Here is a 26,212-nt window from a genome sequence, read left to right as displayed (position 1 = left end):
TTCATCCCTTTGATCCTTTGATCCAGGATCAACTTCCCCATTGCGGTGGCAGTGCTTCCGCTGGAGTCCATCCTGGGTCTGACTCTGTTTGGCGTACTCAACCAGAATGCCGGAGGCTCCCCGGACTCCAACAAACAGAGGAAGGGCCCGGAGATGCTGGGCAAAGTTTCGATGCCACTATTTGATTTTAGAAGGTAGATAAAATAGATCTTGCATCACAAAGTCCCAAATTCTGAGCATGTAGTTTGTTAGTAAGACTCATTTGAGACTGACTGTGCTTCACAGAGTTCTTGCCAGAGGTACAAGGCTGTTGTGTTTGTGGTCATCAGTACAGGGTGGTGCTGCTGGCTCTGCAGGGGGACGCAAAAAGATACTTGCAGAGAGAATTGTGCTGCAGGTCAGTAACATAGTTATTTATATATGAGCTACTATGAAAGAATTTCTTTAGTAGATAGTTGCTGCAACAGCATACTATGTAGTAAATAGAGCAGAGGTAGGCAAACCTTTGTTCTCAACGGCCATGAATTATGTGCCAGGGGATTTGTAAGATAAATTAATATTCTAAATTCTCACTTCTCTAAATCCATTACTTTTTAGAAAATTAAAAAAAGGAATGTTTGTTGAGCCGTTAACAATGCAGCGTCATAGAGCGCAAGGCATTTTCAAACCTTCCAACACCAGTGACATGCAAAATAGTTTATTTTTAATTTTATTACCGGTATTTACAATAAATCAAGGAGCTACCCATTTATCAAGATACATGAATATAAAAATAGAGTACATTTTTAATAAGCAGTTTTAGGGTGTCCAAATAAAATATAATTATTATTACAGGAGACAATGTAAATGCTCAGAAGGCTGGATTCAAGAAGTGCGTGTGTGATGGTAAGGGCCATATTTTGCCCACCTCTGTGCTTTCTCCTACAGACAAAATATCTGCATTAATGTGGCAGGGAAAAATATTTTAACAATATTAATGTAAAAATATGAACATTTTGGGAAAACTACCCAACTGTTTTATTTTGTTTCTTTGCATGAGTCAGAAGATGGTTGATAAGAATCATCTTTATTGGCCAAGTATGTAAGCAACAAACAAGGAATTTGTCTCCCGTAGTTGGAACCACCCAAGTATGACATTCATGTTGAGAACGACAGCAGACAGACAATCTATTGACACAGAATACTTTTGAGACATCAGGGCACTTTTTTTTTCTTTAACCAATGTGCAAAGGATGCAGAGCATTTAGGGAAGTTAGAATTCTGTGATCAATCCTCTCATAAACAAATGAAGCTGACAAAAAGATCATTTTAAATGTAGTAAATGCAAAATCATTTCTAGTGAAAACCACCATTTGATTTTGGCTTCTAAATAATTAGACTGTATTGCCAACAGGTGGATTTTCCCAACTCTGCACTGGATGTTTTGTATGTGGGACCTCAGGAGGCTCCCAGTCCTGAGCCCAACCCAACGGAGGAGCTTGACCCTGACCTCCGACGTAAACTAGAGAAAATCTGCAGCCGAGCATCCAATTTTGGGTAAAGAGAATGCAGCTGAACCAAACAACAACCCAAAAATAACAATGAAACAACATCAAAAAATGAAAAGCTTTGGTACAGTAAATCAGCAAATAAAGGTCCACAAGATGTTAGTTCAACCTTCAGTTAATTAACAATCTGTGATATTTATAGTCATCGACACATCACTGTTTTGTGTTTACTAACTGGTCCAATCTTGGAATATCTCCCTGCTGCTAAAAAACAATTGGCATTCAAACACAGAGCACTCTCTTCTCTGGCCCTTGCCGCCCGCGGCTTCTTCCCTCCCAAATCTGGCTCTGGCCTGTGTGGGCTCCAGGCTTTTGTGTGAGCTCTCTTTGTGCTTTGGTACTCGCTTGATCCACGGACAGCACCAGTTAGTTTATACACGGAGGTCAGCTGTAGGCTAGTGCATCGCGTCCCCAAAGAAGTAACATAAAGTCCTGAATGGGTGCCTGTAACAAGACTGAAAATGGTACTGTCAGACTGGCAACCAGGTCCTGCAAATGTCCTATCCCTCCATTGTAGATATAGAGGCCATTTTATACACAAGCCCTTGCTTATCAGTGGTATGGTAAAAAAACAATTTACAAAATGCAAAATTGTTTAATTATCCTGGCCTCCTAATAGTAGATCCTCAGACTGTAGATCACTGGTACTTTCTACAGTTGAATAAATGAACTTCCCAGGCCAAGTCCTGAATTAAAAACATTGGTCCGTGTTGACTGAATTCAACCATAAATATCTCTCCAAACAGGAGAGATTTAGCTCAACTATAGATTCTTGTAATATAGTCCCTATCATTTGCCACCCCCACCCCACTGCAGTCTTAAGCGGGCTGACCACCAACTCCTCTGGGACTACCAGCTCCACTGCCGCAGGGATCACCCCAGCAGCCTGCCCAAGGTGCTGGCCAGTGCGCCCAGCTGGGACTGGGCCAGCATGGCTCACATCCACTCTGTGCTTCACCACTGGCCCCCGCTGCCACCTGTCACCGCGCTGGAATTGCTCGACTCTAAGTAGGCGCTCTTTTCCCATTCATACCTTGTACATTTGTGTGTGTGTGTTTCTATGATGTCATCAAATGTGTTTGCAGGTTTGCAGACACCGAGGTGAGGCGGGTGGCGGTGAGCTGGGTTGAAGGGAGCACTGATGACGAGCTGGCTGACTACCTACCGCAGTTGGTGCAGGTACAGCTGTTGCAACACAGCCCCTGTCAACTTAACAACTTAGCACCTCACCTTCTTTGGTTATTCACCTTCCCCACAGGCTATAAAGTTCGAGTGTCACCTCAAGAGTGCCCTCGTAATGCTGCTACTTTCCAGGGCACTCGGCAACATCAACATTGCGCACTACCTCTATTGGTGAGTTATTACATCACACTTTTTTTAAGATATGTGAAAGAGGGAACCTGTTAGAAGCAACTCTTAGTATGATGCAGTTAAGTTTTTACACCACTGCAAAATTGTAACCGTAATCATTTTTAAACATTTTGAAACAGTCACACTCACAATCACACTTAGGGGCAATTTAAAATCTACAATTAATGCATGTTTTTTGGGGGGATGTGGGACTAAACCAGAGTGCCCAGAGAAAACCCACGCAGGGTGGGCCAGAATTTGAACCCCGGTCCTCAGAACTGTAAGGCCAACGCTCTACAGCTGTGCCACCGTGCAGCCCAGATGATACTAAATGCTTACATACACTCTATAAGGACACAGATGCAATCAATCTGTTACTCAGAAGTGCTGAGTAATGACGTAAATGTTATTCATGGAATTTTTGGGGGTGGTGTGACTGTGCTGTTAAGTGAAGCTCTGGAGACCAACAAATGAACACAATTATCATTGGCCACTAGCATATAACGCATTTGTTTGGTATGGTATGTGACGTTGGCAGGCTGCTGAAGGATGCTGTGCAGGATGCAGGATGGGGGCGACGTTATGAGCGTGTACTCGGTGCCCTATTGTGCCTGTGCGGGACCGAACTGCGGGCCGAGCTGGAGAAACAAACTCAGTTGGTCACGTTGCTCGGAGCTGTGGCCGAGAGGGTGAGACAAGCTGGAGGGTCCACGAGACAGGTAAGTCTATTTGCCTCCCTGTGTCCCAATAAGACAATGGAATCATACGGTGCGGAATTGAACCAATAAGGTGGTTTGTGCTGTTCCACTGTACTTCAGTGTTGCACTTAAAACCAGGGTTATGCAAACATTTCTCATGAAGGGTTACATTTGATTTGATTTTAGAAAGATGGGTGAAGTCAGTAATAGAGGCTAAAAAACAAAAGTGTATGTAAAATAATTTGCTATAAGCTTATTCTATATTTTACTTGTTACATTTTTAACTAATTAAACAATTTAAAAATATATATTGGTAAAAAATGTTTTTCTACGTTTTATTTACAAATCAACCAATTATTTAATTTAAAAAGTAACTGTTAAAGTATGTCAAATGATTTATTTTCATATTATGTACATTAAATGACCAATTATCTAAATGAATGAAAGTATATTGACATATTAATGAAAAATAAACTGAAACAAACTTGGACTGTCGTAAAAACGGTATTGTCCACAATATACTGTATATTAAATACCTTTTGCTACTGCAAATGTTAGATGGAGCTCTTTGTGACCCTTAGGTCATGCTTTGACCAATCACATTGTTTTGAGTGACACATCCTGCTGTGTGCGTTCTCAGGTGGCTCTTCTGGAGGGCCTTGAAAGCGTTCAGAACTTTTTCCAGAGAAGTTACTGCCGACTTCCCCTCTTCCCGAGTCTGGTGGCCAAGGAGCTCAACATCAAAGTAACACACACGCAGACAAAATCTTTTTTAGGTGAGTTTCCTTGAATATGAAATAAATAAAGTTAAAACTGTTTGTGTGGCAGGCCTGCTCCTTCTTCAACTCTAACGCTCTCCCTCTCAAGCTGGCCTTGGTCAATGCAGACCCGCTAGGAGAGGAGATCAATGTTATGTTCAAGGTACGACACGCACAATTGAAGAAACTTGCAGGATGTCAGACAGTTTTTCAACAATCACAACACAGATTCCCGTCATAATTGTGGTCATTGAAACATCTCATCTATTGAGCACTTCTCCCCCTTGTTGCTTAGAAATTAAACTGCAGTATAAAACATGACTTGAGTCCAGTGACATAATTTCATTTTTTGAAAAATACTCTATTATTTAAATTGAAATTAATATACTATTTCTATACTGCATTGTTGTTTACCTAATGTTGGTATTTGTGGAGTCACTCATGCAATTTGGACGTCTGTGTGCTGTGTGTTTCAAGATTCATATAAATCATTTTTGACACGTCACTTAAAGCGTACATGGAAAGACAATTCGGCACGTCATCCCGAAACCTAAATCCAGCATTACCGGTACTTATTTGGCTGTGATCACATTAGGTCGGAGAAGATCTGAGGCAGGACATGTTGGCGCTGCAAATGATCCGCATTATGGACCGCATATGGCTGCAAGAGGGCCTGGACCTTCGCATTGTTAACTTCAAATGCATCTCCACGGGCAAGGACAAAGGTAATGAACACTTATCAGCCCTGCCACCAGAAGTCTAAATATGTATTTGACACAGCCGTAAAGCTGAAAGGTTTTGGTGTCGTTGGGCAGGCATGGTGGAGCTTGTGCCATCCTCTGAGACCCTAAGAAAAATCCAGGTGGAGTACGGTGTCACTGGCTCCTTTAAGGACAAACCGCTGGCTGAGTGGCTGCGCAAGTACAACCCTGCCGAAGACGAGTACGAGAAGGTGCGCAAAAATCAGGAAATCCATTTGCAATCATCTGCATTAATGTTCCTTTTACTTACTGCACAGGCAATTTTGTTCACGATTTAACAATTTTTAACCACTGTACATAATTGAAGGGAAAACACTCACTCTTTAAAAAATGGGCACCAGGCATGACCCAGTATCAAATTCGTAAGTGAAAATATTTTAGTTTTATTATCATTTGGTATTATCATTTTCAAAATGAAGAGTTTGTTTTCAAAATGAGACATATCCGTTTTTTTTCATTTTGAGAAAAGGGCTTGGTATTGAAGTGAAAACAATAAACTCAATTTATGTTTCTAACTATTGGGGGATGGAAAGAGATGCTAAAAATTAACTAAACACCATACTACAAAAAAAAAGTTTTTTTGATGACAAATTTCATTTTTTCTCCAAAATGAGACATATCCAAACATTCTATTCTTGGCAAAGTGAGACATATCCAAATTTCGACTTAAACCTTCAGGAGCAGCTGTATTTTTTTAAAAAAAATCAGTTGCTTTTGATAGGCAATCATGAAAACTATTTGCCTTTCAACATTTCAAGCATTTTAAAATAATATTTAAGACCATGACCACCACATTTAGAGAGTTAGGTATCAGAAATAAGGGTCAGTCACCAGTTACAATTTTCACAATTAGCTCACTAATGTCAGATGTTGAAAAAGGATATGAAAAAATGAGAATTTCTTTTAAAAAGGTGTTTTTCAGTTATTTAGAAACTGTTTGTTCAGTATGAGGTCTTGGAAAGGCTGAGTTTACATTATTGTAATTTTGTGTATCTGTATGCGATTCTGCAATCCGACATCTGCAGGCATTGTGTCACTCAGTTGATTAATTTTGTTTATAAGTTGATGTGAGATCATTAAGAAAGTAAACTGCTTAAAACCAGTCTACCAAGGTTAATATGGGTTGCGAGGGATACCAGCAGAAAAAAAATAGGTAGTCAATCTCATACACACATCTCCAAAATGAAATCAGTTTCAAACTCACAAATTTACTGTTTGAAATCTGACTCATTGAGTCTGCTTTCTTTTGATTTGATTTATAGCTGTAAAATCAAACTCGGCATTAGCATCTCTCTCAAACGTGGGCGCAGCCATTTTGGATGATGATGTGGAAGATACCGGAACTTCCCTCTAGACGAATTCTGATTGGATGCTGCTTGCTTCACGCTGATTGAACGAAATTATGTCGCATTTTGCTCTAAATAAGATCTCGATATGTCACATTTTGAAATAAAACGCGATCTTCCTTGGCTGATATAGAACGATATGTCGCACTTTTAACAAAAATCAGAGTATCCCGATAACTACCATTCGGAGCTGGATAATTTTGGCGCGCGTTTCGTAAATCTGAAAAAATGCCTATGTCGCGTTTTGAAAACAAACTCTTCAAATATTTTGCTAAATAACATTTCTATTGAGTTGGGGCTACCGATATACAGTCGATGCTTGATCGGCATGTTACAAAGAGAGAACAGGAAGACAGTTATTGCTATTATGTAAATAGACTGTATCTGCAAAATGGATTTTAGACTTTTATTGGATGTACTATACATTATTTTCTACTGATATTCTATACTGTTCTATTTTGCTCCAAGTCCATTTCTAGAATTCTGCCATCAGACGCATTTCTCCCCTTTGCCATCAGTACTATTCTTAATAAAAGTTAATAATTAAATAAGACCCAAAAAAAAAAACATGCTGACCGAGCTGAAGTTGCACATGATCTCACGTAAACAACTGAAGGATGCCTCCACTAATAATCCTTGATGTTTCTACAGCTTAATTAAAATGCATTACGTTTTTGTATCAATCTGTCGTTTCTGGTTGTTTTGAATGTGGTCGTAGTCTCAATCTACATCTTCAAGCTTTGTGGCGTAACTCATGTTTTGATTCCTGTATTTTTCCCGCTCACACTACTTTTCCTCACTTTGCAGGCGTCTGAAAACTTCATCTACTCATGCGCAGGCTGCTGCGTAGCCACCTACGTGCTGGGCATCTGCGACCGGCACAACGACAACATCATGCTGCGCTCCACCGGCCATATGTTCCACATCGACTTCGGCAAGTTCCTTGGCCACGCTCAGATGTTTGGCAGCTTCAAAAGGTGATAGTAGAAGGGAAAACCTATTTGATTGGAGTTCCTATTTTGTTTCTGTGTGCTAAATGTATGTTGTTGTTGTTGTTGTTTTTTTTTTGTTTTTTTTGGGTGCCAGGGACCGAGCCCCGTTCGTCCTGACCTCCGATATGGCATACGTCATTAACGGCGGCGAGCGTCCCACGAGTCGCTTCCAGCTGTTTGTCGACCTCTGCTGCCAGGCCTACAACCTCATCCGCAAGCACTCTGGACTTTTCCTCAACCTGCTGTCACTGGTGAATACTTACTACACACACAATTGCACAAGGAAGAACACTATATGCACGTGTCGAGACGAAACTTAAAAAGTTATTCATCACGACTGAAATTATCATGATAAAATGTTGATGAACGAAATCATTAACACATGCTCCCAAAAATGGGGAAACTTTGTATTTTGAATTTTAAAAAATATATAGAATCGTTAAATGAATGTGATCATTCAAAAATCACACTTATGTTCCTTTATGTGGTAACAATTGTACAAAATGAGCTGAAAGTGACTTTATCTTCAACTGTGCATGTTTATCTCATCCTCTCGTAGATGACATCATCGGGGCTTCCAGAGCTAACCGGTTCTCAAGACCTAAAGTACGTTTATGATGCGCTGCAGCCGCACAACACTGACGCAGAGGCCACCATCTTCTTTACCAGGTACTGAATATCAACCTTCACAATCATTTTAAAAAACCCTGAAATTTAACGCAAGGAACATAGTACACACACAACTGTAGAAAATGATGGCGACAAGTACATGGGCACACATACAAAATCCATTTTAACGGGTTACTGTGTTGTCTAAGGTCAAGTAGGAAACTGCACATTTTGTTTTAAGTTTTGGTAACACCTTCATGACATCCCTACAGGCTGATCGAGTCCAGCCTGGGCAGCGTGGCCACCAAGTTCAACTTCTTCATTCATAACCTGGCCCAGCTCCGTTTCTCGGGTCTGCCGGCTAACGACGAGCCCATCCTGTCCTTCTCACCCAAGACATACACCATGAAACAAGAGGGCCGCATCCTCCACGCCGACATCTTCTCCTTCCAGAAGAGATACAACCCAGACAAGCACTACGTGGGTTTTTTTGTTTGTTTTTACAAGGATCTAGTTTGTTGGTTTATTGCTCAAATATTATTCAACGTCTCCCCATGCTTCCCTCTGCGCAGACTTACGTGGTGCGGCTGCTCAGGGAAGGCCAGAACGATCCCCAGTTTGTCTTCCGCACTTTTGATGAGTTCCAGGAGCTCCACAACAAACTCACCATCATCTTCCCCCTCTGGAAGCTGCCAAGGTACTCCTTCACAAGCCTTGTACAATCACTGTTCTGAAAATTGTGTAGTTACCATATTTTCCGGTTAATAAGCCATGCTCACTCTGTGAAGAGGATGCACTAGCCTAGTGCATGTTTATTTATTTATTTATACATACATACAGTATTTATTTAGGTTTTAGCGGTATTAAACCAAATAGTTACTTTATGACTTTACTGCTGTGTTAGTGTAGCTGGAAGCTATTGATTGCTACTTGTGGGACAATTCAATCGATGGAGCAGAAAGTTAACCAGCTCCCCCATGTGGATAAACCGTACACTGCACATACTGATCCTGTATTGTTTATTTTTACCACTGATTTTTCTCTCCAGCTTCCCAAGTAAAATGGTCCTCGGCCGCACCCACATCAAGGAGGTGGCTGCCAAGAGGAAGTTGGAGCTTAACAATTACATCCACAACCTGATGAGGAGCTCTGCCGAAGTCATACAGGTGTGTATATATACACACACGCACAAGCACTAGTAAGTTGTTCTCTATTGTCATCGAATGTTCTTCTTCTGTAGTGCGACCTGATCTACACATTCTTTCACCCGGCTGCGCGGGATGACAAGACGGAAGGGTTGGAGGCGACCTCAAGAGCTCCTGGTAAGCACGTGGCTGGAAGGCCCAGTCTTTCAGAGTTAAGAAATTTTGATTTACTCTTGATGGGCAGACCATTTGGACAAATGCATTTTTAAAGGAAAATTCCAGTAGTTTGGAGTAACAACATATCCAATAGGTCATGTAATATGTACGCCACCTTAATAATGTGATGTTAAATGCTCTCTCATTTAACATTGTTTTGAGATTTTTATCAGCAATTCCGAATTTTCAGGTGCGCCGCCATTTTCACGAGTCACATGACCTACGTGCGCGGATGTGACTTGTTACCTTCCAAACGCTCGATTACATGGGACACCATTATGCCCGCCACTGATTTCTCTGATTTATCCTCATCTGATGAAGAAATTGCAGTATTGGTTGATCGGGAAGACGGAAGAATACTTCCATACAGATTTGAACCTGTGGCTGTAAATAATGTTGAATATTCAGATGGTTCTTTGGACGGAATGACACGGACTCTGACGAACTCTCTCCGCCAAGTGGGGAAGCAGTGAACTCATAAATCCGAGAAATTAGCGCTTGGCATAATGGTGCCCCATGGAATGGAGCCTTTGGAACAGCATGTAACACGTCAGCTCCGTGCACGTTGGTCATGTGACTCGCAAAAATGGCGGCGCACCTGAAAATCCGTAATTGCCGATTAAAACAAAATCTTCTCAAAACACTATTTAATGAGAGGATTTAACATCACATTATCAAGATAGAGTGCATATTACATAACCTATTGGATACATTGTTACTCTAAACCACTGGAATTCCCCTTTAAACACTGTCAACAGTTTATTGAACATTTCTGTTAAAGTGGAGATGTGTAAATCTAATAAAAACTACTCATGGAGAAAAGCAGAAAAATGTCAAGTGAAGAAAAGTTAACCACATCTTGTCCACGTCTACTGAAATCTCTAATCACCAGAAAAAATTGCAGACTGGGTAAAGAATTAATAACGTTCTATGGAGCATGAACCTGTTTAACGACACCTTTCACATACATGGAAGGTCAGAGGCTGACTCGACAAAACAAATAAGTTGACCAGAATATGGACAAGGACACACACAAAATTGTGCATTGAGTGTATGTCAAAATTTACAAGAACTCTAATTGTTGTTAAACATGGCCTCTCTCCACATAATGCAAGTTCATCTTTTGTTTTTGGTTTTTTTTTTGCTGTGCGCTTGTTTTGGTTAGCAACAGAATTTCCACGGGCTCAGCGTTTTGTCTTTTCATGTCAAAAACTTACCGGCACACTTTTGTGTTGGGATTGTTGCAGACCCCCCATTGAGTCCCACTTCGGGCCGCGTAGAAGGCGAAGTGAAACTGTCCATCTCGTACAGGAATAGCACACTCTTCATCATGGTCATGCACATAAGAGATCTGGTAAACAAGCCCAACATCCAGCATGGTTCTTGGACGCGTTCCTTTTCTACTCACACCGTTTCCTCCATGGTCCATTACAGGTGTCTGAAGAAGGGACGGATCCCAATCCATACGTGAAGACATACCTGCTCCCGGATCCCCACAAGACCTCCAAGCGGAAGACAAAAATCTCAAGGAAAACCAGAAACCCAACTTTCAACGAGATGGTTAGAAAACTTCATTCACTAAGATTAGATATTAAATGGAGAACAATTTACAACATGATCTGATTTAATGAGGCACAAATGCACTACAGTACAGCCTCTGTTCTCAACCACAATCCGTTCCAGAATGCGGTTTGAGAAGCGATTTGTTCGAAAACCGAATCAGTATTTCCCATTACAATTAATGGATAAAGAAATAATGCGTTCCAAGCTTAAAAAAATTGGCTTTTTAAATAATTTTTTTAGCTTTTCGTGATAAACTGCATAGGAGGAAGATATTTATATTTTGAATAATTTATATTATAAAATATTTGGGTTTTTTTTTTTTGCTTAAAATGTATCCTTTAGTAGTACAGTAGGCTAGGCTGGGAGTGCAATGCCGTATCTGTACCAACTCACCCCCCCAGCCTTGTAAACTGTTTTTTTTTTTTATTGACAAAAGTACATGGGAATTCACAACAAAGCATGCCATGGGTCCGCTGGTCTGGCCGCATGCGTTATGTTATTTCCAGGTTTTGTCAGGGGTGTTCGAGTTCCGATTTTCTTTCGAAAACAGAAGCAAAAAAGATCTTGAAATTTTCATTTGAAAACCGATTTGTTCAAGAACGGGGACGTTGGAGAACAGAGTATTCACTGTATTTGCAAAAAGACGGTTGATCAGTTTGAACATTCTTTGTAATCTATGTTGTACACATCCCAACTTCATTAAATTAATTTGGATTTGCACCACACAAAGTGGCTAAAGCAAGACCTCCAGCTTGATCCCAGACCTCTCACAAAGGCCAAAGACCGCTGCGCTGTAGGTGGCTTTCGAATTCAGTCTGAATGTAATACTGAATTTGCTCCTCAGCTGGTGTACAGCGGCTACAGCAAGGAGACGTTGGGCCTGCGGGAGCTGCAACTCAGCGTCCTCAGCGCAGAGTCCCTGCGCGAGAACTACTGCTTGGGTGGCATCACGCTGCGCCTCAAAGACTTTGACCTGGGCAAGGAGACAGTCAAGTGGTACAAGCTCGCTGCTGTCCCCTACTTCTAAAAAAAAAAAAAAAAAAAAAAAGCCACCGGGATTGTTTCTGTGACAAAACAATCGCAGCTTCCTTTTTTTTCGTCTCTCTTAACTTTAACAATGAGCTGTAATGTTTTGTACATTTTGATATTAGAGGACCAAAACTGCTCACTTACTGAAGAGTAAATATAAATATATATAGAGATAGACGTGTTTATTTTTTAAGGGCTAGAAACAAACGGGGGCGGGGGGGTTTACACGTTCTCCTTCCTTTGGGGAGCATCACCGTTTGCTGCTTTTACCGCAGACACTTTGAGGTAGTTTGACACACCAGATTCCAAGTAATGAACTACGGGAATCTCCCAGGAAATGTAAGGTGTTGTTAATTTCACCACAGACACTTTTGGGGTAATTGGACACAGAAAATTCCAGGTAATAATAATAGTACAGTTCTCCCAGAAATTGGACTTTTGCGTAGTTTCACTCACCAGATTCCAGGTAATGAATTACTGTGTAGGATTCTTCCCGATGTAATGTTTGCTGTTTTTCACGCAGCACACTTTTGGTGTAGTTTGAGAGAAGGTTCGAAGTGTTAAACTACAGCATTGTCCCTGAAAATGTGCCAAATTTAGCAGAAAAAGGGTGTCAAAAATCTGACCGCTCCAACAGGTGCCTTAGCGATGGATCACAATCTTTTCATGTGGCCTTACTGTTAAATTTATTTTCAACAACCTCACAAGTCAGATGTATTCCGGAAATGTGTTTGTCGTCGTCGGGGTTGTCGGGTGAAGATGGGCTTCCGCTAATTGCACACTCGCTGGTATTAATGGAAAAACGGCACATTTTGCGACTCTGGGACTTCACTTCCAGTGCCTTCGCATTCATTTGGAATGTTCCTGGTTGCTTCCAATCAGCACTTTTACACACTCACACAGACATTTAAAAAAAAAAAAAAAAAAAAGGGAACAAGGAAACTCACACTAAAAATGTTAGTTTTCCAGCACCTTGCAAGTGTGTTCACAGATCATGATGATGATGACCACGCATGAAAAAGTGACACATTTAATAATTAATACCACCTTGATTCACTCTTTTGTCTGTATAAAAAGAGTGTTTGTGTTAACATGGCCAGTTATTTATTTCTAATTGGTGACTTGTAACTTCCCCTCTTCAACGGATCAATGTGTGTGGACTGTAATCCCTCTTTCCTAAAGCAAATTAAATGTTTTTGGAACAAATGTGAACTTGTCTTTCTTTTGCCTGCATGACAATAAAATTTGTCTTCCTTCACCCTGTTCCAGCAAGGGTGGAAATCCAAGTTTATCGTCCAAAAACAGAAACTGAATAGTTCTGCCTCCAAGACCTCTTTTGGCTGTGAGGCAGATCCCCAAACCAATTGAACGGACTATCCATCCCTCCATTTTCTTTGCCGCTTATCCTCACGAATGTCGCAGGGAGTGTTGGGAGCCTATCCCAGTTGCCAACGGGCTGGAGGCGGGGTACACCCTGAACTAGTTGCTAGCCAATCGCAGGGCACATGGAGACAAACAGTCGCACTCACAATCACACCTTGGGGCAATTTAGTGCCTCCAATTAATGTTGCGTGTTTTTTGGGGGGGATGTGGGAGGAAACCGGAGTGCCTGGAGAAAACCCACACAGGCACGGGGAGAACATGCAAACTCCACACAGGCGGGTCGGGGATTGAATCCGGGACCTCAGAACTGTGAGCCCAATGCTTTTCCAGGTGACCCACCGTCTCGTTGACCGGACTATTCAAGTTTAAATTTTCAACACAGCGGCCCTTAGTGACGGACAGTTGCCTGTGCAAGGTAAGTTACCCGCTTTTTTGCATTTCAAAAGAATACCATTCGTAGTTTTGGAAGTACCCGCCTTACCAACTTTAAAAAAAAAAAAAAAAACGCAAATACTGTAAATTAATACATGACGAAATAAAGGTTAAATTAGTAACAACGAACATTAAGTAGAGCACAGACTACCCTTATTAGATGTATTTGAATTTTCAAGAAAGTTTAGTTAACAGATTCAACCAAGAACCGGGTTGATCTGGAATCCAAATGTATTTTTATAAGACAGCCGCAATTTACTGAAAATTGGAGACATTCGTTGTTATTTTCATAGTAATGTTGAACATTTTATATAAACAATACTGTAGTTTTAGCGGTTTTTAATGAAGTTTTAAAATGTAATTTAACATACAAACGTGTATACGTGCTGATGATTGGAAGAATGAGTAAACAAAGTCAGACAAGATAGCAAAATGCACTGTACTGTAATTTTTTTTAAAGCGATACGTGCTGAGGATTGGAAGAATGAGTAAACAAAATCAGACAAGAGAGCAAAATGCACTGTACTGTAATTTTTTTTTTAAGGCGATACGTAAGTGACGTTGAATCTCGTCACATCCGGCGCAAGCGCAGAGTCCCATCTTGTCTCGTGTGCGGCCTCTCTTCCTCTACCGCCATCATGGGTCGCATGCACGCTCCCGGGTAATTACCGTGTTTCGATCTGCAAAGTTGCATTTTCGCCTTCCCAGGCCATTTTTAGTGGCACGGGAATAAATCTAAGAGCGTAACGACTAGCAATCGGCCAGATTGTTGGCTTCGAAACGAATATGGAAGGTAGAAAAAAAAGACTGTAGTCGACGAGATGTCGGCCCTCTGTTAGCTTCGTGCTAACTGAATTTAGCCGATGCCGACTTCCAGCCGCACGATCTCAAAGGCTCAATTTGACAAAAGTTTGATTCATAAAATACACATACAACACAAGTATTGACTACAAGTGCTTATCGCGGTGTAACAAAACGTGTCATGATCGATTTGTTGACTTTTCTCCTTAGAATGGCCTTTACTGGGGAGAAAACCAATCTCGATGCTACTCGAGCTAGTGTGTCTTCTTTGCCCAAGTTTGACAGCAAATGTTTTCTTTCCATCCCAACAGAAAGGGCTTGTCCCAGTCGGCTCTGCCTTACAGACGCAGTGTCCCAACTGTGAGTCTCTCACGCTTGCTTGCATGCACCACTCAAGCATTTTACATTTGCAATGTACAGACGAAACTGGATGAGCATTTCACAAAATGATGATCGGGATTTTCACCCTACTGGAAATGAGATTGTCACAGCATCAATAGTAACGAAAATTCTTAACACTGTTATGGGGGAAAAACACGAGTTGCATTTTGGGACTATTTCATGGAAATTTAAATCGAAGATTAGATTTTACAAACAAAACAAACTGTGTACTTTTGAACCTTACAAATAGGAAACAGCAGCAATCAGTTAATATTCATACGTGGAAGTTGACAACCAATAGTTGTAGGTGTGTGTCAATGGTACAGATGGTATGACAAACATTTTATCACAATTTACCATTTCCTCCCTTGTATTTTTTTGGTCTATATACAGTAGAAATGTTCGATTTTCCCCTTTTTCCAGTGGCTGAAACTGACATCTGATGATGTCAAAGAGCAGATTTTCAAGCTAGCCAAAAAGGGCCTGACCCCCTCTCAGATTGGTAAGTGAATTAGATATTGTTGCTTGACTCGCGTAATTACATTATATGGAATCAATAAATCTTTGTAGTTTTGAATGGGCGTCTGTCGGAATTACAAAACACATTGCTAATGTTTTGGTAACATTTTTTTGGGTGGGTCTAAACCTGATTGACAAAAGTTAGAAGTCGAAGTATGAAGCGAAACTACTTTTTTTTATAATTGGTGGGGTGCAAAAAAAAAGTTCCAGCTTTAAATGGCCAACATTGTAAACCTTTGACAGAAAAGTTTCCAATATATTCCCATATTTGAGCAAAAGATGTGATTTTGTTTCCTTGGGTTATTATATTTGGCAGCCTGGACTGAGATGTCTGTGTGGCTATGGGGGAGATCTTTGCAAATTTAGCAAAAATTACAAAGTCACACGGATACACAATTATAGCATTTGCTTAAAGGAAGACTCTCCTCAAAATTCATATGTACAATAAACCCTCCAATGTGAAGTAATATTATTATTACATATATTTTGGGCATTAATTGAAAATAAAGAACATATTTGAAATCCAAGCAAAATCTGGATATGTGCCAGCTTTAGAGCCAAACACGGTAGAAACATGTTTGACTCTGCCCCTGACATCGCCAGTACTTAGCATTACAGACCATTCGTTCTAGCTAAACCAAGATGCCGACTTGTTCTGCACCAAAACTGAGAAAATGCACCCAAATGTGTCCTTCTTTAATCTCCTGTGGGGTCAACCTGACAGGATAAAGCTGGAGCTGTCAGAGTTGATGCTCATTCATCAGTGGGGAAATTTGCACGCATTTAATGATTACTGGTTATTAGTTATTGTAGCCTCTCGTGCTGGTACGGTAAAGCAATAACATACATCATGAGGGTGGCGCAGCTGTTCAATCCCGGACTTCCGTGTGTGGAATTTGCATGTTCTTCCCGTGTCTGCGTGTGTGTAACCTGCCACTTCCCCGTTGACAGCTGGGATAGGGTCCAGCACACCTTCGACCATCGTGCAGCTCAGAAAATGGATGGATGGATGGATATATACGTGTAGCACTTCCCAGTTACTATTTACGGTGATCCGGACTTTGACTTTTCCTGACCCACTCCTTCACCCCAGTCTAAGGTCCTAAGCACTCTGGAGGATGTCTCTGTACATTGCTGTATTCATTTTTCACTCAATGCCGACTCGTTTCCCAGTGCATAACGCTAAAAAATATCCCCAACAGCATGAGACTGCCACCACGCATTACTTTAGTGATGGTATTGGGTAGGTCATGTGTAGAACCTGGTTTCCTCCAAACATGATGCCTGGCATTCACCGCAAAGTCTTCATCTCATGCAACCATATATTTTTTGTTGTCGTCTGAGAGCCAGCTGCCTTTTTAGTGACCATCAGGTTCTTGGTCACCTTTTCACCGGCCTGGTTGTTGCTATGTTAAGCTAAGCTAAGGTATTGAAACTTTGAAAACTCCTTCTGTGTACGGTCTTTCTTTGTAAAGATCTCGTGTTTCAATGTGGGCACTTGCGTCTTTTCCACGGGTACGGCTTATATATGTACCAAATTGTATTTCCTTTACAAATGTACCGGGTGAGGCTTATCACAACTGCGCTCTGTAGGCCGGAAATTACAGTATTTGTCTGTCACTATGTCTCGCCGGCACAAATACAAGAACAGACATAAAATAATTTAGGTTTTTTTTAGAAATTAATTAAGTACATTACATACATTATTCAAAACAGCATATATCATCCGACCAGGGTTTGGGGATTGGTATTTGCCTGTCTTATGTTTTTTCATCATTTATTTTAGGGGTGATTCTGAGGGACTCCCACGGTGTGGCTCAGGTCCGTTTTGTGACTGGCAACAAGATCCTGAGGATCCTCAAATCCAAGGGCCTGGCCCCCGACCTGCCTGAGGACCTGTACCACCTCATCAAGAAGGCTGTGGCTGTCAGGAAGCATCTGGAGAGAAACAGAAAGGTGCCACGCTCAACATTGCTCGGATGTTTATTTCTCTTCCTGAATGCAGCTTGAGCCAACATTTATGCTCGTCCACGTCCAGGACAAGGATGCCAAGTTCCGCCTGATTCTTATCGAGAGCAGAATTCACAGGCTCGCCCGCTACTACAAGACCAAGAGAGTTCTGGCCCCCAACTGGAAGTAGTACGTATTGAGTCATCTTTCTCTGTATTCCTTCTAACCGGGCTCACCGCACAAATTCATTATCCTGCTCTCCCTTTTCTTGAGAGTTGTGATATTTCTGTTGTGCAAGAGCAAAACTTGGAGGTAAATTAGCAGAACGGCTCACCGGTGTCACTTCTGCCAGTCCCCTTCGTACAAAATGAATTGTTAATATCTGTGATATGTGACTCAATGTACCGTAATTTCCTGCCTACAAAGCAGCACACCTGGTTACAAGCTTCACCGAGTACATTTGTAAAGGAAATACAATTTGGTACATGCGCTGCAGCTGTGTAAAAGCCGCAAGTGCCCACATTGAAACATGAGATATTTACAAAGATGATACACAGGCAAATACCACCGAGACACGCCAGTAACAGCACGCTAGCACAGCGCTACCGCTAGCGCCGTGCTAACAGGGCCGGTAAAAGTCACTTCCTCGACACATATATTCCACCACTCATTCTTACCTTTTCCGCTTGAGTGCCCCCTTGAGGCCGTCAGAAAAAAATCCACAAATTAGCCGCATCGCCGCATAAACCGGAGTGTTGAAAGCGTGTGAAAAAAGTCGCGGCTTGCAGGCCAGAAATTACGGTATGTTTAATTGCTTCAGTATCTTCTTACAGTCTCTTTTGTTTCCATTCACAGCGAGTCTTCTACTGCTTCTGCTCTGGTGGCATAAAAGTCTTTTTTTCAAATAAATACAGTTCCAAGTTCAACGCTCTGTCTTTTTAATGTATGAAATCATGAAAGTACTTTGCAAAAAAAAAAAAAAACCTTTTCTCATCTCTGAGGGAATTTTTATTCAAAATTTGTTGTGTAGTAACAAGACTGTACACATGTACTGAATATGTAGTAATCGCTATTTTCATTATTAACTGTCAAAGAAGCCTATGTGTGCGCCATTATTCCAAACTGTCCATGTTGTCAAGACAATATCAACCATTTTCAAATTTTGTGAAATTGTAAAAGCAATCAAGAGTTCATGAGTAATTTGTTAGTTGTAAAGTAAGATCTTTGTTTCATTAAAAACTAAAAAATTGGCATGTCAATACAGTACACTTTCCACTAATACTAAATTAAAACCAATATTAGCTGTACTGCTGTTTTGACTTTCTGTGATATTTAGAATTTGGTGATGAGCTGTTAGTGCCAGAGTAGCACCAAACTATTTTATTAATGAGGTATGAAATATTTACGTAATTTTTAAATGTATCCAATACCAACGGTTTTCATTTCTCTTTTGATTTTCGGTTTTGTTAATGAGGTATAAAATATTTAGGTAATTTTTAAATGTATACAATACCAAAGGTTTTCATTTCTCTTCGATTTTCGGGTGTTTGGGAAATCACGCGGTCCTCAAAGTCCAGAATAAGCGCGAACTCTCGGTGCGTAACCGTGACGTCATGATAAGGGCGTGGCCCAAATTTTCCTGAGCCGTACCAATCCGAGTACGTCGTAACGTCACGTAAAGGAGGTGGGACCGTGTCTTTTACCGACAGCCGCCCGGTCCAATCGGAGAGCAGCATGACGTCGAACTCTGGATTGACAGTGGTTTGTCCAATGGGAGCGCAGTCTGACGTAACCTGTTAAATAAAGGAAGCCTTCCTCGCGACGCTGGCTCATTTGCCAATACTGCAGGACAGAAGACTTCATAGAAACCGACAAAATGGAGACGCTACTACACGAGAAAGCCTGACAAGGGATGACTGGGGAAAGCATGTCGCCAACTTGGCAGAAAATGAAGAAGCGGCAGCACAGTGACATATGTCTGTCTTTGACACGAAGCCAGCTGGTCTTCGACGAAGAGTACCAGAATACGTGATATGAGACGTTTGTTTCCCGCTTGCATCGGCCAGAATGTCTCCCGAGGTGACTTGTGATCGGACACCGAGCACCGCCGCGGCCATGGAGAGGTTCGGCAACCGGGGGATGGCACTTCTGCCGTGGACCAAGCAGATGTTGACGGTGCTGTGGGAGCACCTCTGGGTTCTGGTTCGGGTCATCTACTGCACTTTCTTGTCTGGTAAGAAAAGGGAAAAAAAAAAAACTTTTGCCATGTTGAGCAGTTTTTCACTACGCTCCAGTTAGCACGTTCGCGGTGCGTTTAAGTAACCACGGAAACATTGGCTTTCCCCCGAGGCTAAATTAATAATTTTGTTTGTGATACCTTTTATACAATCGTAATAATTCACTTCCCGATAATTAGTTGTACTCGTTTTTTTGCGTAAGTACTCATTTTGGACCGTGGGTGTGGTGTGTTTACGGTGGCTAGGTAGAGCGGCGTTTTTTTTACAGCACTTGGAAAATATGTATTGTGATATCTACTTTTATTGTACAGTATTTCAAGTATCCCGCACAGTTACAGTTTACTCATCCTGCTACCCACAATGAGACATTTCCGTTGGGCGTGCTGCGTTTAAAGTCCAGTATCTTGGGAGACGACGGTTTTTTCCTCTGCTGAGAAAATGTTTCTCGTGTCCAACAATACATAACTTAGGCACAACCCCATTTACTCACATGCCTCAATCTAAATTTTTAAAAACAACAAAGTTATTAGCTTGATTTTTATTTCGTTCGGAGTTGTGGTGTGTCTACAGCTTGGGGGAGATACGTAATTTTGCTACAATAATACAGAGTTTTACAAAATCTAAGCATTAAAATGCCCCAAAAGTTCTCACAATGACTGGCAATTATCTGATGTTTTGTTTTTATTGAATAATTTGAGTTTATCACGAAAACCCTTTCTGTACAACTGCTGAGTGGGGCTGAAACAATTTAATAATCTAATTTGGGTAACTTCAAATATTTTTTTTACCAATCGAAAAATCAATACTATTTGTATTTTTTTTTCCAAAATATTTTTGGGAGTTATTGGCTCAACAAACATGCTTTTTTGTGGTGGGGCTTTCTGAAAAAATACTATTTTGGCAATGGAAGCTTTCGACCCCAAATGTTAATTTATTATTGATGGTGTTTACACACATTTTGACAAACGGGAGATTTTTTTTCCCCCTCCCCAAGATGACACATTTATACTAAACTTATCTGTAAAGAAACACATTTTTATTACAGTGGTGTCTTGACGCACGGGACAGTCAAACACAGATAAAAAATTCAGAACACTTGCAAGCAGCTCCTGTCGCCCACAATTCACGCCGAAATGCTGTAGTGCAGACTAACCTATTTTCCTTCACAAGTCACTTCTCCAGTGACACCCTTTGAAGGCCCACTTCAATTTATAATGACTTTTATTTAAATTCTCCCATCATGTTTTCAGTAGTAAAAGTGCCATTTTACACTGCGGAAAATAACCTTTTGGGCGACTGGAAGAGATTAATGGAGGCATTTCAAATTTATGTAAACTATAGAAGGATATTCAGTTACAAGCTTGGTCACGAAACATCCATCCATTTTCTGAGCCGCTTATCCTCATGAGGGTCGTGGGGAGTGCTGGAGGCTATCCCAGATGTCAAGGAGCAGGAGACGGGGTACACCTTGACCTGGTTGCCAGCCAATCGCAGGGCACATGGAGACAAACAGCCGCACTATGGGCAATTTAGAGTATCAAATTAATGTTGCATATTTTTGGGATGTGGGAGGAAACCGGAGTGCCCGGAGAAAACCCACGCAGGCACGGGGGAAAAAAATGCAAACTCCACACAGGCGGGTCCGGGATTGAACCCGGGACGTCAGAACTGTGAGGCCAACGCTTTACCAGCTGATCCACCGTGCCGCCAGTCATGATACAAATTAGAGTCAAGGTAAATCTATGTGAATTGATATAACAAAAATGCTGCGGGGGGCAAATATTGTTTGGTATCGGGGAAAAATAAAGCAAATTATGGTCAAGGAGGATGTTCTGATGCTAGTTGACCCCCATTTTGTTTCACTGTTTGACCTTTTTTTTTTTTTTTTTTCTCCCTTTCCTGTTAGTTTTTCAGATGTTTCGCTTTGAAGTGCACTTGCGGATCACAGACGAGTCGGGCCAGCACAGCCCGTCTGAATCCTTCCTCTTCTCCTCGCTGTTCGACAGCGAAGCCGGGGTGATGGTGGGCCACCCCAACGGTCTGACGGACCTCTGCCGCGGCACCGCCGACGACGGACGGACCGCGGCCGAGGCGTTGCTGTCGGGCCTGGCTCCCGACGACAGCCTCTACGTGGGCTTCCGGGGAGACTGGGACATCTTCCCGACTTTCCCCAAGGAGGCAGTTTTCAGGGAGGATTCCAAAGCGGACCGGGACGCGGCCGAGTTCGACAGCAGAGAAAGCTGGGCCGCGTGGGAGCCCGTGTCCGCGTGCAACGAGCCTTTCTCGAAAAAGCCCAAAGCGGACACTGGGGAAGACAAAGCCGGCGAGGACATGTCGGGCCTGAGGATGTGGGTCAGCCACTCCGACAGCTACTCCAGCTGGTCCAGCTCCGACGCGTCCGTTGCCGACCTGGAGGAGAATGAAGGCCTCCTGGATTTCTTCTCCAGGTCCGACGACCCCTATGACCCCATGTGCTTCACCGCCTGCATTGTCAGCAAAGCGCCGCAGCTCGTCTCGGCGACTACCGACCGCAAGGAGACCGGCGGCGTCTCTTCATCAGAGGACGAGGAGGACCAGTGCCGGTGGCTCGACCGGAAAAACGACCCTTTCCACCCGCTCAACTTCCAAGCCCGTCTCGGCAATCAGCAGCCTCAATGTGCCCTACGGCCTCTAAAAGCCACTCCTGCTAAACGCACCCCACCCAAAACACTCCAGAGACAGAACCGACGAGCCGGGCGTCGGCCTGACGACGTCAGACGGGTGCCGTGGAAACGACCCGCACAGAGGCGTCAATCAACGGAAAAGCGCCAAAGACCTGGCAGTAAAAAAAAGGTACGGGATCAACAACAACAACTCAGTACTGATCATTTTTGTCAATTTTAGATCTCCATAGAGCGATTCTGTAACATGGACTTGGTATGAAAGTGTCAATTTCATTTCCATCTATCCATTTTCTTTGCCACTTATCCTCACGAGGGTCGCGGGGAGTGCTGGAGCCTCTCCCAGCTGTCAATTGGTAGGAAGCGGGGTACACCCTGAACTTGTGTCCAGCCAATTGAACCCGGGTCCACAGAACTGTTAGGCCAACGCTTTACCAGCTTGCCCACCGTGCCGCCTCAAATTTTCATTTAAAAAAACAAAAAAAAACATTTTTTGTCATACGAGTGTCCAGAAAAGGGCCTCCTGACAGTTCTGTTTGACCCGCTTTTGTATCCAGTTTGTCCATATTTGGCTGACTGCCCCCTTTCCTTTGATTGGTTGCCTCTGAATAGAACACCTACTTGTGCTCGAGCTAGCTCGGGAGAAGAAAGGGAAGGCGGAGATCTTTACTAGTGACATCGATAAGCCACAAAAAAATGTCTGTCTGTTTTTTTTTAAGATTCATATTTCACATTTACTGACACTATCGAGGCAATATTCCATCCCAAACTTCTAGAAAATGTTGGTCGAGCATGATCAGGACCTCGAAGGGTCAATCAATGACGGAAATGCGGCTGATCGGTCGTGGCGTACATGCAGTTGTAGCAAAATGGCTCCCGGGTTTTGAAACGGTTGAGAACCGGGCTGGGGGTTGGGGAGGGGGTTGTGCTTGGTGCCATGTTGTCATGCTGACTGCTCACGTGAGCCGGTCAACTGAGACTTGTTGCAAGCTCCCGACTCGACTTGCATCAACAAGTCGTGTACGCTGATTGATGAACAACAACGAACTGTCACATTTGTTTTCATTTATTTGAATTTATGAATCATACTTGAATGAGTCAGGGACCTAAACTCGGGTTCGTGTTTTAAACCACGATTAGGATTTCCAGGCCCAAGTGTGGATTTGTGTGCGTTTAACCTTCCTTTCTTTTTTTCTTTCTCTCATCCTTGACTATCCTTTCATACATTCTTATCCTCCTTTCCTACCTTTCTATCCTTTTTCTTCTATTTTCATCTTTTTCTTTCTTTATCCTACCTTCTGTCCTTTCTAACCATTGTTTCCTTTTTCATCCTCCCTTAACTGACCTTTTATTTTCCTTCCTTTCATCTTTTTGTTTGATCTTTCTTTCCTTTCATGGCCTTCTATCTGTTTTTTTTTTATCCTGCCTTCCTTCATCTTTTCATTTTACTTACCCTCCTCCCTCTGTCCATCCATCCCTTCCTCCCTGTCTTCCCTTCATTTCTACATTCCCACATTTTTCATCTTATTCTCCCATCCTTAAATATGAGTTCATTTAAAATGTATATTTACTTTTGCCTGCCATTATTATTTATGTGCTTATGTAAAAAAAAAAAAACAACTGTCCCCCACACCCCATCCTCACTGAATTTATGGCTTACCACGTGTTGTTGTCGTTTGTGTGTCCTCTAGTGCGAGGTGCGCTTCTCTCCAGTGGTGGAGGTCCACGTGATGTGGGCGTGGCGCTTTGCCACCGCCGCCACCCGCAAAGGACCCTGGGAGGAGATGGCCCGGGACCGCGACCGCTTCCGGCGCCGCGTCGGCGAGGCGGAGCGGACCATCGGTTACTGCTTGGAGCCCGCGCACAGAGCCAGGATGCGAGTGTACGTCGATGCCCACCGCAACCCGGGTTGATTTTTTTGGGGGGGACTTCGTCGTTGGTTATTTATTTGATTGAAGTTCACATTTCACAACTTTATACCTCCCAAAAAAAAATGATTTTTGCCATTTCTTTTGAGTGTTTATTGTTGCACTGAGTGACACTTTGTGAAGGTTCCGCTTTTGTGTTTTTTGTCGTGCATTTGGACCTAACAATAGGAAATTTTTTTTTGTATGTAATGAATGTACAACAGCTCAAGTAGACACCAGGAAAAAAAAATGTAAAAGGGCTTATTATCAGCATTTTTAAATTATTTTATTTATGGTCTGGTGCAATTTTTGGGTTCAGTGAATGTTGTAACTGGGTTAGTTTTTTTTTTTTTTTTAAGTGCCCTTTTATACTTTCTGAAGCCTTTTGGAACATTCTGTGACTTTGGAGGCCTAATATTATTAATATATTTTTTACTGATTAATAACTGTGATCAACAAATACACTAAGCTTAATAACTTGGAAGTATTTATTTTCTTTTGACTGAGTCAAGCGTTGCATCACACAAACTGCAACAAAAGCGAGCACACTCCCTGCTACACTTGCCTTGTGAACAGACACCCGTCCAAAATGCCCCCCCGGAGAAATACATCCTCACAATTCTCAAGTATTAAGCCACACAAAAATGGAAAAGGAGCACACACACTCGTATTCCCCGAGGGCTGTGAATCTACTTGTCTGTTGTAAGACTTGTAAAACGACAGCGCGTATGATGAAATCTTCTCCCCTGGGGTGTGCAATCAATTAGCAACACACACACGTGCGGTGCTCCTAATTGGTGTCAATGACATATGTCGCCTGTTCCTATTAATTTGAACACCAATCCAGTTGTCGTCGGGTGTCGTATTGTTCATATGTTGATGGAGTGCATCATGAATTATTTACACAAAGGAAATGTCAGCGACACTTTGAATTGGGCTCCTCTCGCGGTTGCTCGGCAACCGGCGGCGGGGTGGAAAGGATTGCAGGTGATTGCAGCACATGTGGATGATGATGATGATTGCGATGATGATCTTGATGATGAAGAGGACGGCGCACTGTTGCTCAACCTCCAGGGTGGCAATTAGCCGATGATGCAACCTGCTTGCAGCACGGCGAGGTGTTTCAAATAAACACGAGGGCCGTCAGGATTATAGGAATGGACGCGTAGCGAGGGGGTGTGTCTCATCAGTTGACCCACATCAAAATCAATCATCTCAAGAACTGGAAAAATCACAAAGTCCCATATTTTGGTTTGAAGTTGTGCTTTTTGGGGCGTTTGGGCCATTTCCAGCAGCCCACATTTTTTAATTAGGGCCCTGAAGACACTTTTACGCGTAATGTTGGAGACATCAATCGTGGGTGGACCCATTGAAAAGTTGTAAGAGGCCATGGCGGAAAAGACACAGTAAGTCCACCGTTTTGGTGAGAATCGGGCATTTTGGGGCCGTTTTGGCCTTTTCCAGTGCTTTGGAATTTGTGGGAAATGTAAGATGGACTTTTTTCCTTGACATCTACCATGATTATCCATCCATCCATTTTCTTAGCCGCTTATCCCCACAAGGGATAAGCTGATGCTGGAGCCTATCCCAGGTGTCAACGGGCAGGAGGCAGGGGTACACCCTAAACTGGTTGCCAGCCAATCGCAGGGCACATAAAGACAAACAGTCGCACTCACATGTTTTTAGGACGTAGGAGGAAAGCAGAGTGCCACACAGGCACGGGGGAGAACATGCAAACTCCACACAGGCGGGTCTGGGATCGAACCCGGGACCTCAGAAATGTGAGGTCAACGCTTTACCAGCTGATCCTCCTTGCCGCCCCTCTACCATGATTAGACCCACACAAAAAAGTCTCGAGAAGCAAAACCATGCCTGAGAAGACACACAAAGTCTGACATTTTGGTTTAAACTGGCCATTTTAGAAGTCA

The 26,212-nt window shown here is 42.4% G+C and overlaps 4 protein-coding genes and 1 non-coding gene across 5 annotated transcripts in view; all 5 read left to right on the top strand.

Moving 5' to 3' along the window:
• pik3c2a (phosphatidylinositol-4-phosphate 3-kinase, catalytic subunit type 2 alpha) overlaps window positions 1-13,212 on the top strand; it is a 40,657-nt gene extending 27,445 nt beyond the window's left edge. The window contains exons 13-33 of the mRNA XM_061822155.1: window positions 27-194; window positions 286-397; window positions 1,394-1,536; window positions 2,364-2,555; window positions 2,633-2,726; window positions 2,806-2,900; window positions 3,436-3,616; window positions 4,236-4,340; window positions 4,424-4,516; window positions 4,949-5,078; window positions 5,169-5,305; window positions 7,268-7,437; window positions 7,547-7,703; window positions 8,012-8,121; window positions 8,334-8,541; window positions 8,634-8,758; window positions 9,110-9,227; window positions 9,302-9,383; window positions 10,670-10,776; window positions 10,857-10,982; window positions 11,830-13,212. Of these exons, the coding sequence (XP_061678139.1) occupies window positions 27-194; window positions 286-397; window positions 1,394-1,536; window positions 2,364-2,555; window positions 2,633-2,726; window positions 2,806-2,900; window positions 3,436-3,616; window positions 4,236-4,340; window positions 4,424-4,516; window positions 4,949-5,078; window positions 5,169-5,305; window positions 7,268-7,437; window positions 7,547-7,703; window positions 8,012-8,121; window positions 8,334-8,541; window positions 8,634-8,758; window positions 9,110-9,227; window positions 9,302-9,383; window positions 10,670-10,776; window positions 10,857-10,982; window positions 11,830-12,012 (2,836 nt within the window). The 3' untranslated portion in view covers window positions 12,013-13,212. The remainder of the gene's footprint in view (window positions 1-26; window positions 195-285; window positions 398-1,393; window positions 1,537-2,363; window positions 2,556-2,632; window positions 2,727-2,805; window positions 2,901-3,435; window positions 3,617-4,235; window positions 4,341-4,423; window positions 4,517-4,948; window positions 5,079-5,168; window positions 5,306-7,267; window positions 7,438-7,546; window positions 7,704-8,011; window positions 8,122-8,333; window positions 8,542-8,633; window positions 8,759-9,109; window positions 9,228-9,301; window positions 9,384-10,669; window positions 10,777-10,856; window positions 10,983-11,829) is intronic.
• Window positions 13,213-14,380: 1,168 nt separating this feature from the next.
• Window positions 14,381-18,406, top strand: rps13 (ribosomal protein S13). The gene is made up of 6 exons (XM_061823764.1): window positions 14,381-14,490; window positions 14,942-14,990; window positions 15,435-15,513; window positions 17,317-17,486; window positions 17,569-17,669; window positions 18,336-18,406. The coding sequence occupies exons 1-6, from the start codon at window positions 14,468-14,470 to the stop codon at window positions 18,367-18,369; spliced, it is 456 nt and encodes a 151-aa protein (XP_061679748.1). The 5' UTR covers window positions 14,381-14,467; the 3' UTR covers window positions 18,370-18,406.
• On the top strand, window positions 17,716-17,848 carry LOC133502794 (small nucleolar RNA SNORA19). The gene has a single exon (XR_009795592.1). It is a non-coding gene; the product is annotated as a small nucleolar RNA SNORA19 (small nucleolar RNA).
• Window positions 18,407-19,156: 750 nt separating the features above from the next.
• On the top strand, window positions 19,157-24,895 carry ppp1r15b (protein phosphatase 1, regulatory subunit 15B). Its single transcript, XM_061823762.1, has 3 exons — window positions 19,157-19,713; window positions 21,624-22,549; window positions 24,069-24,895. The coding sequence occupies exons 1-3, from the start codon at window positions 19,548-19,550 to the stop codon at window positions 24,288-24,290; spliced, it is 1,314 nt and encodes a 437-aa protein (XP_061679746.1). The 5' UTR covers window positions 19,157-19,547; the 3' UTR covers window positions 24,291-24,895.
• A 449-nt stretch (window positions 24,896-25,344) lies between these two features.
• plekha7a (pleckstrin homology domain containing, family A member 7a) overlaps window positions 25,345-26,212 on the top strand; it is a 126,337-nt gene continuing 125,469 nt past the window's right edge. The window contains exon 1 of the mRNA XM_061823759.1: window positions 25,345-25,690. Within this exon, the coding sequence (XP_061679743.1) occupies window positions 25,674-25,690 (17 nt within the window). The 5' untranslated portion in view covers window positions 25,345-25,673. The remainder of the gene's footprint in view (window positions 25,691-26,212) is intronic.

This window comes from Syngnathoides biaculeatus, chromosome 6 (genome assembly GCF_019802595.1).
Source record: "Syngnathoides biaculeatus isolate LvHL_M chromosome 6, ASM1980259v1, whole genome shotgun sequence".
Taxonomy (NCBI): Eukaryota; Metazoa; Chordata; class Actinopteri; order Syngnathiformes; family Syngnathidae; genus Syngnathoides; species Syngnathoides biaculeatus.
This window is presented reverse-complemented; position numbering and strand designations above follow the sequence as displayed.

Coding starts and splice junctions, on each gene's coding strand:
- rps13 (XM_061823764.1), top strand. CDS start 14,468: ATGGGTCGCATGCACGCTCCCGG. Junction 14,991..15,434: donor ACAGACGCAGTGTCCCAACT/GTGAGTCTCTCA, acceptor CCCTTTTTCCAG/TGGCTGAAACTGACATCTGA. Junction 17,487..17,568: donor ATCTGGAGAGAAACAGAAAG/GTGCCACGCTCA, acceptor GTCCACGTCCAG/GACAAGGATGCCAAGTTCCG.
- ppp1r15b (XM_061823762.1), top strand. CDS start 19,548: ATGTCTCCCGAGGTGACTTGTGATCGGACACCGAGCACCGCCGCGGCC. Junction 19,714..21,623: donor CTACTGCACTTTCTTGTCTG/GTAAGAAAAGGG, acceptor CTTTCCTGTTAG/TTTTTCAGATGTTTCGCTTT. Junction 22,550..24,068: donor GACCTGGCAGTAAAAAAAAG/GTACGGGATCAA, acceptor TGTGTCCTCTAG/TGCGAGGTGCGCTTCTCTCC.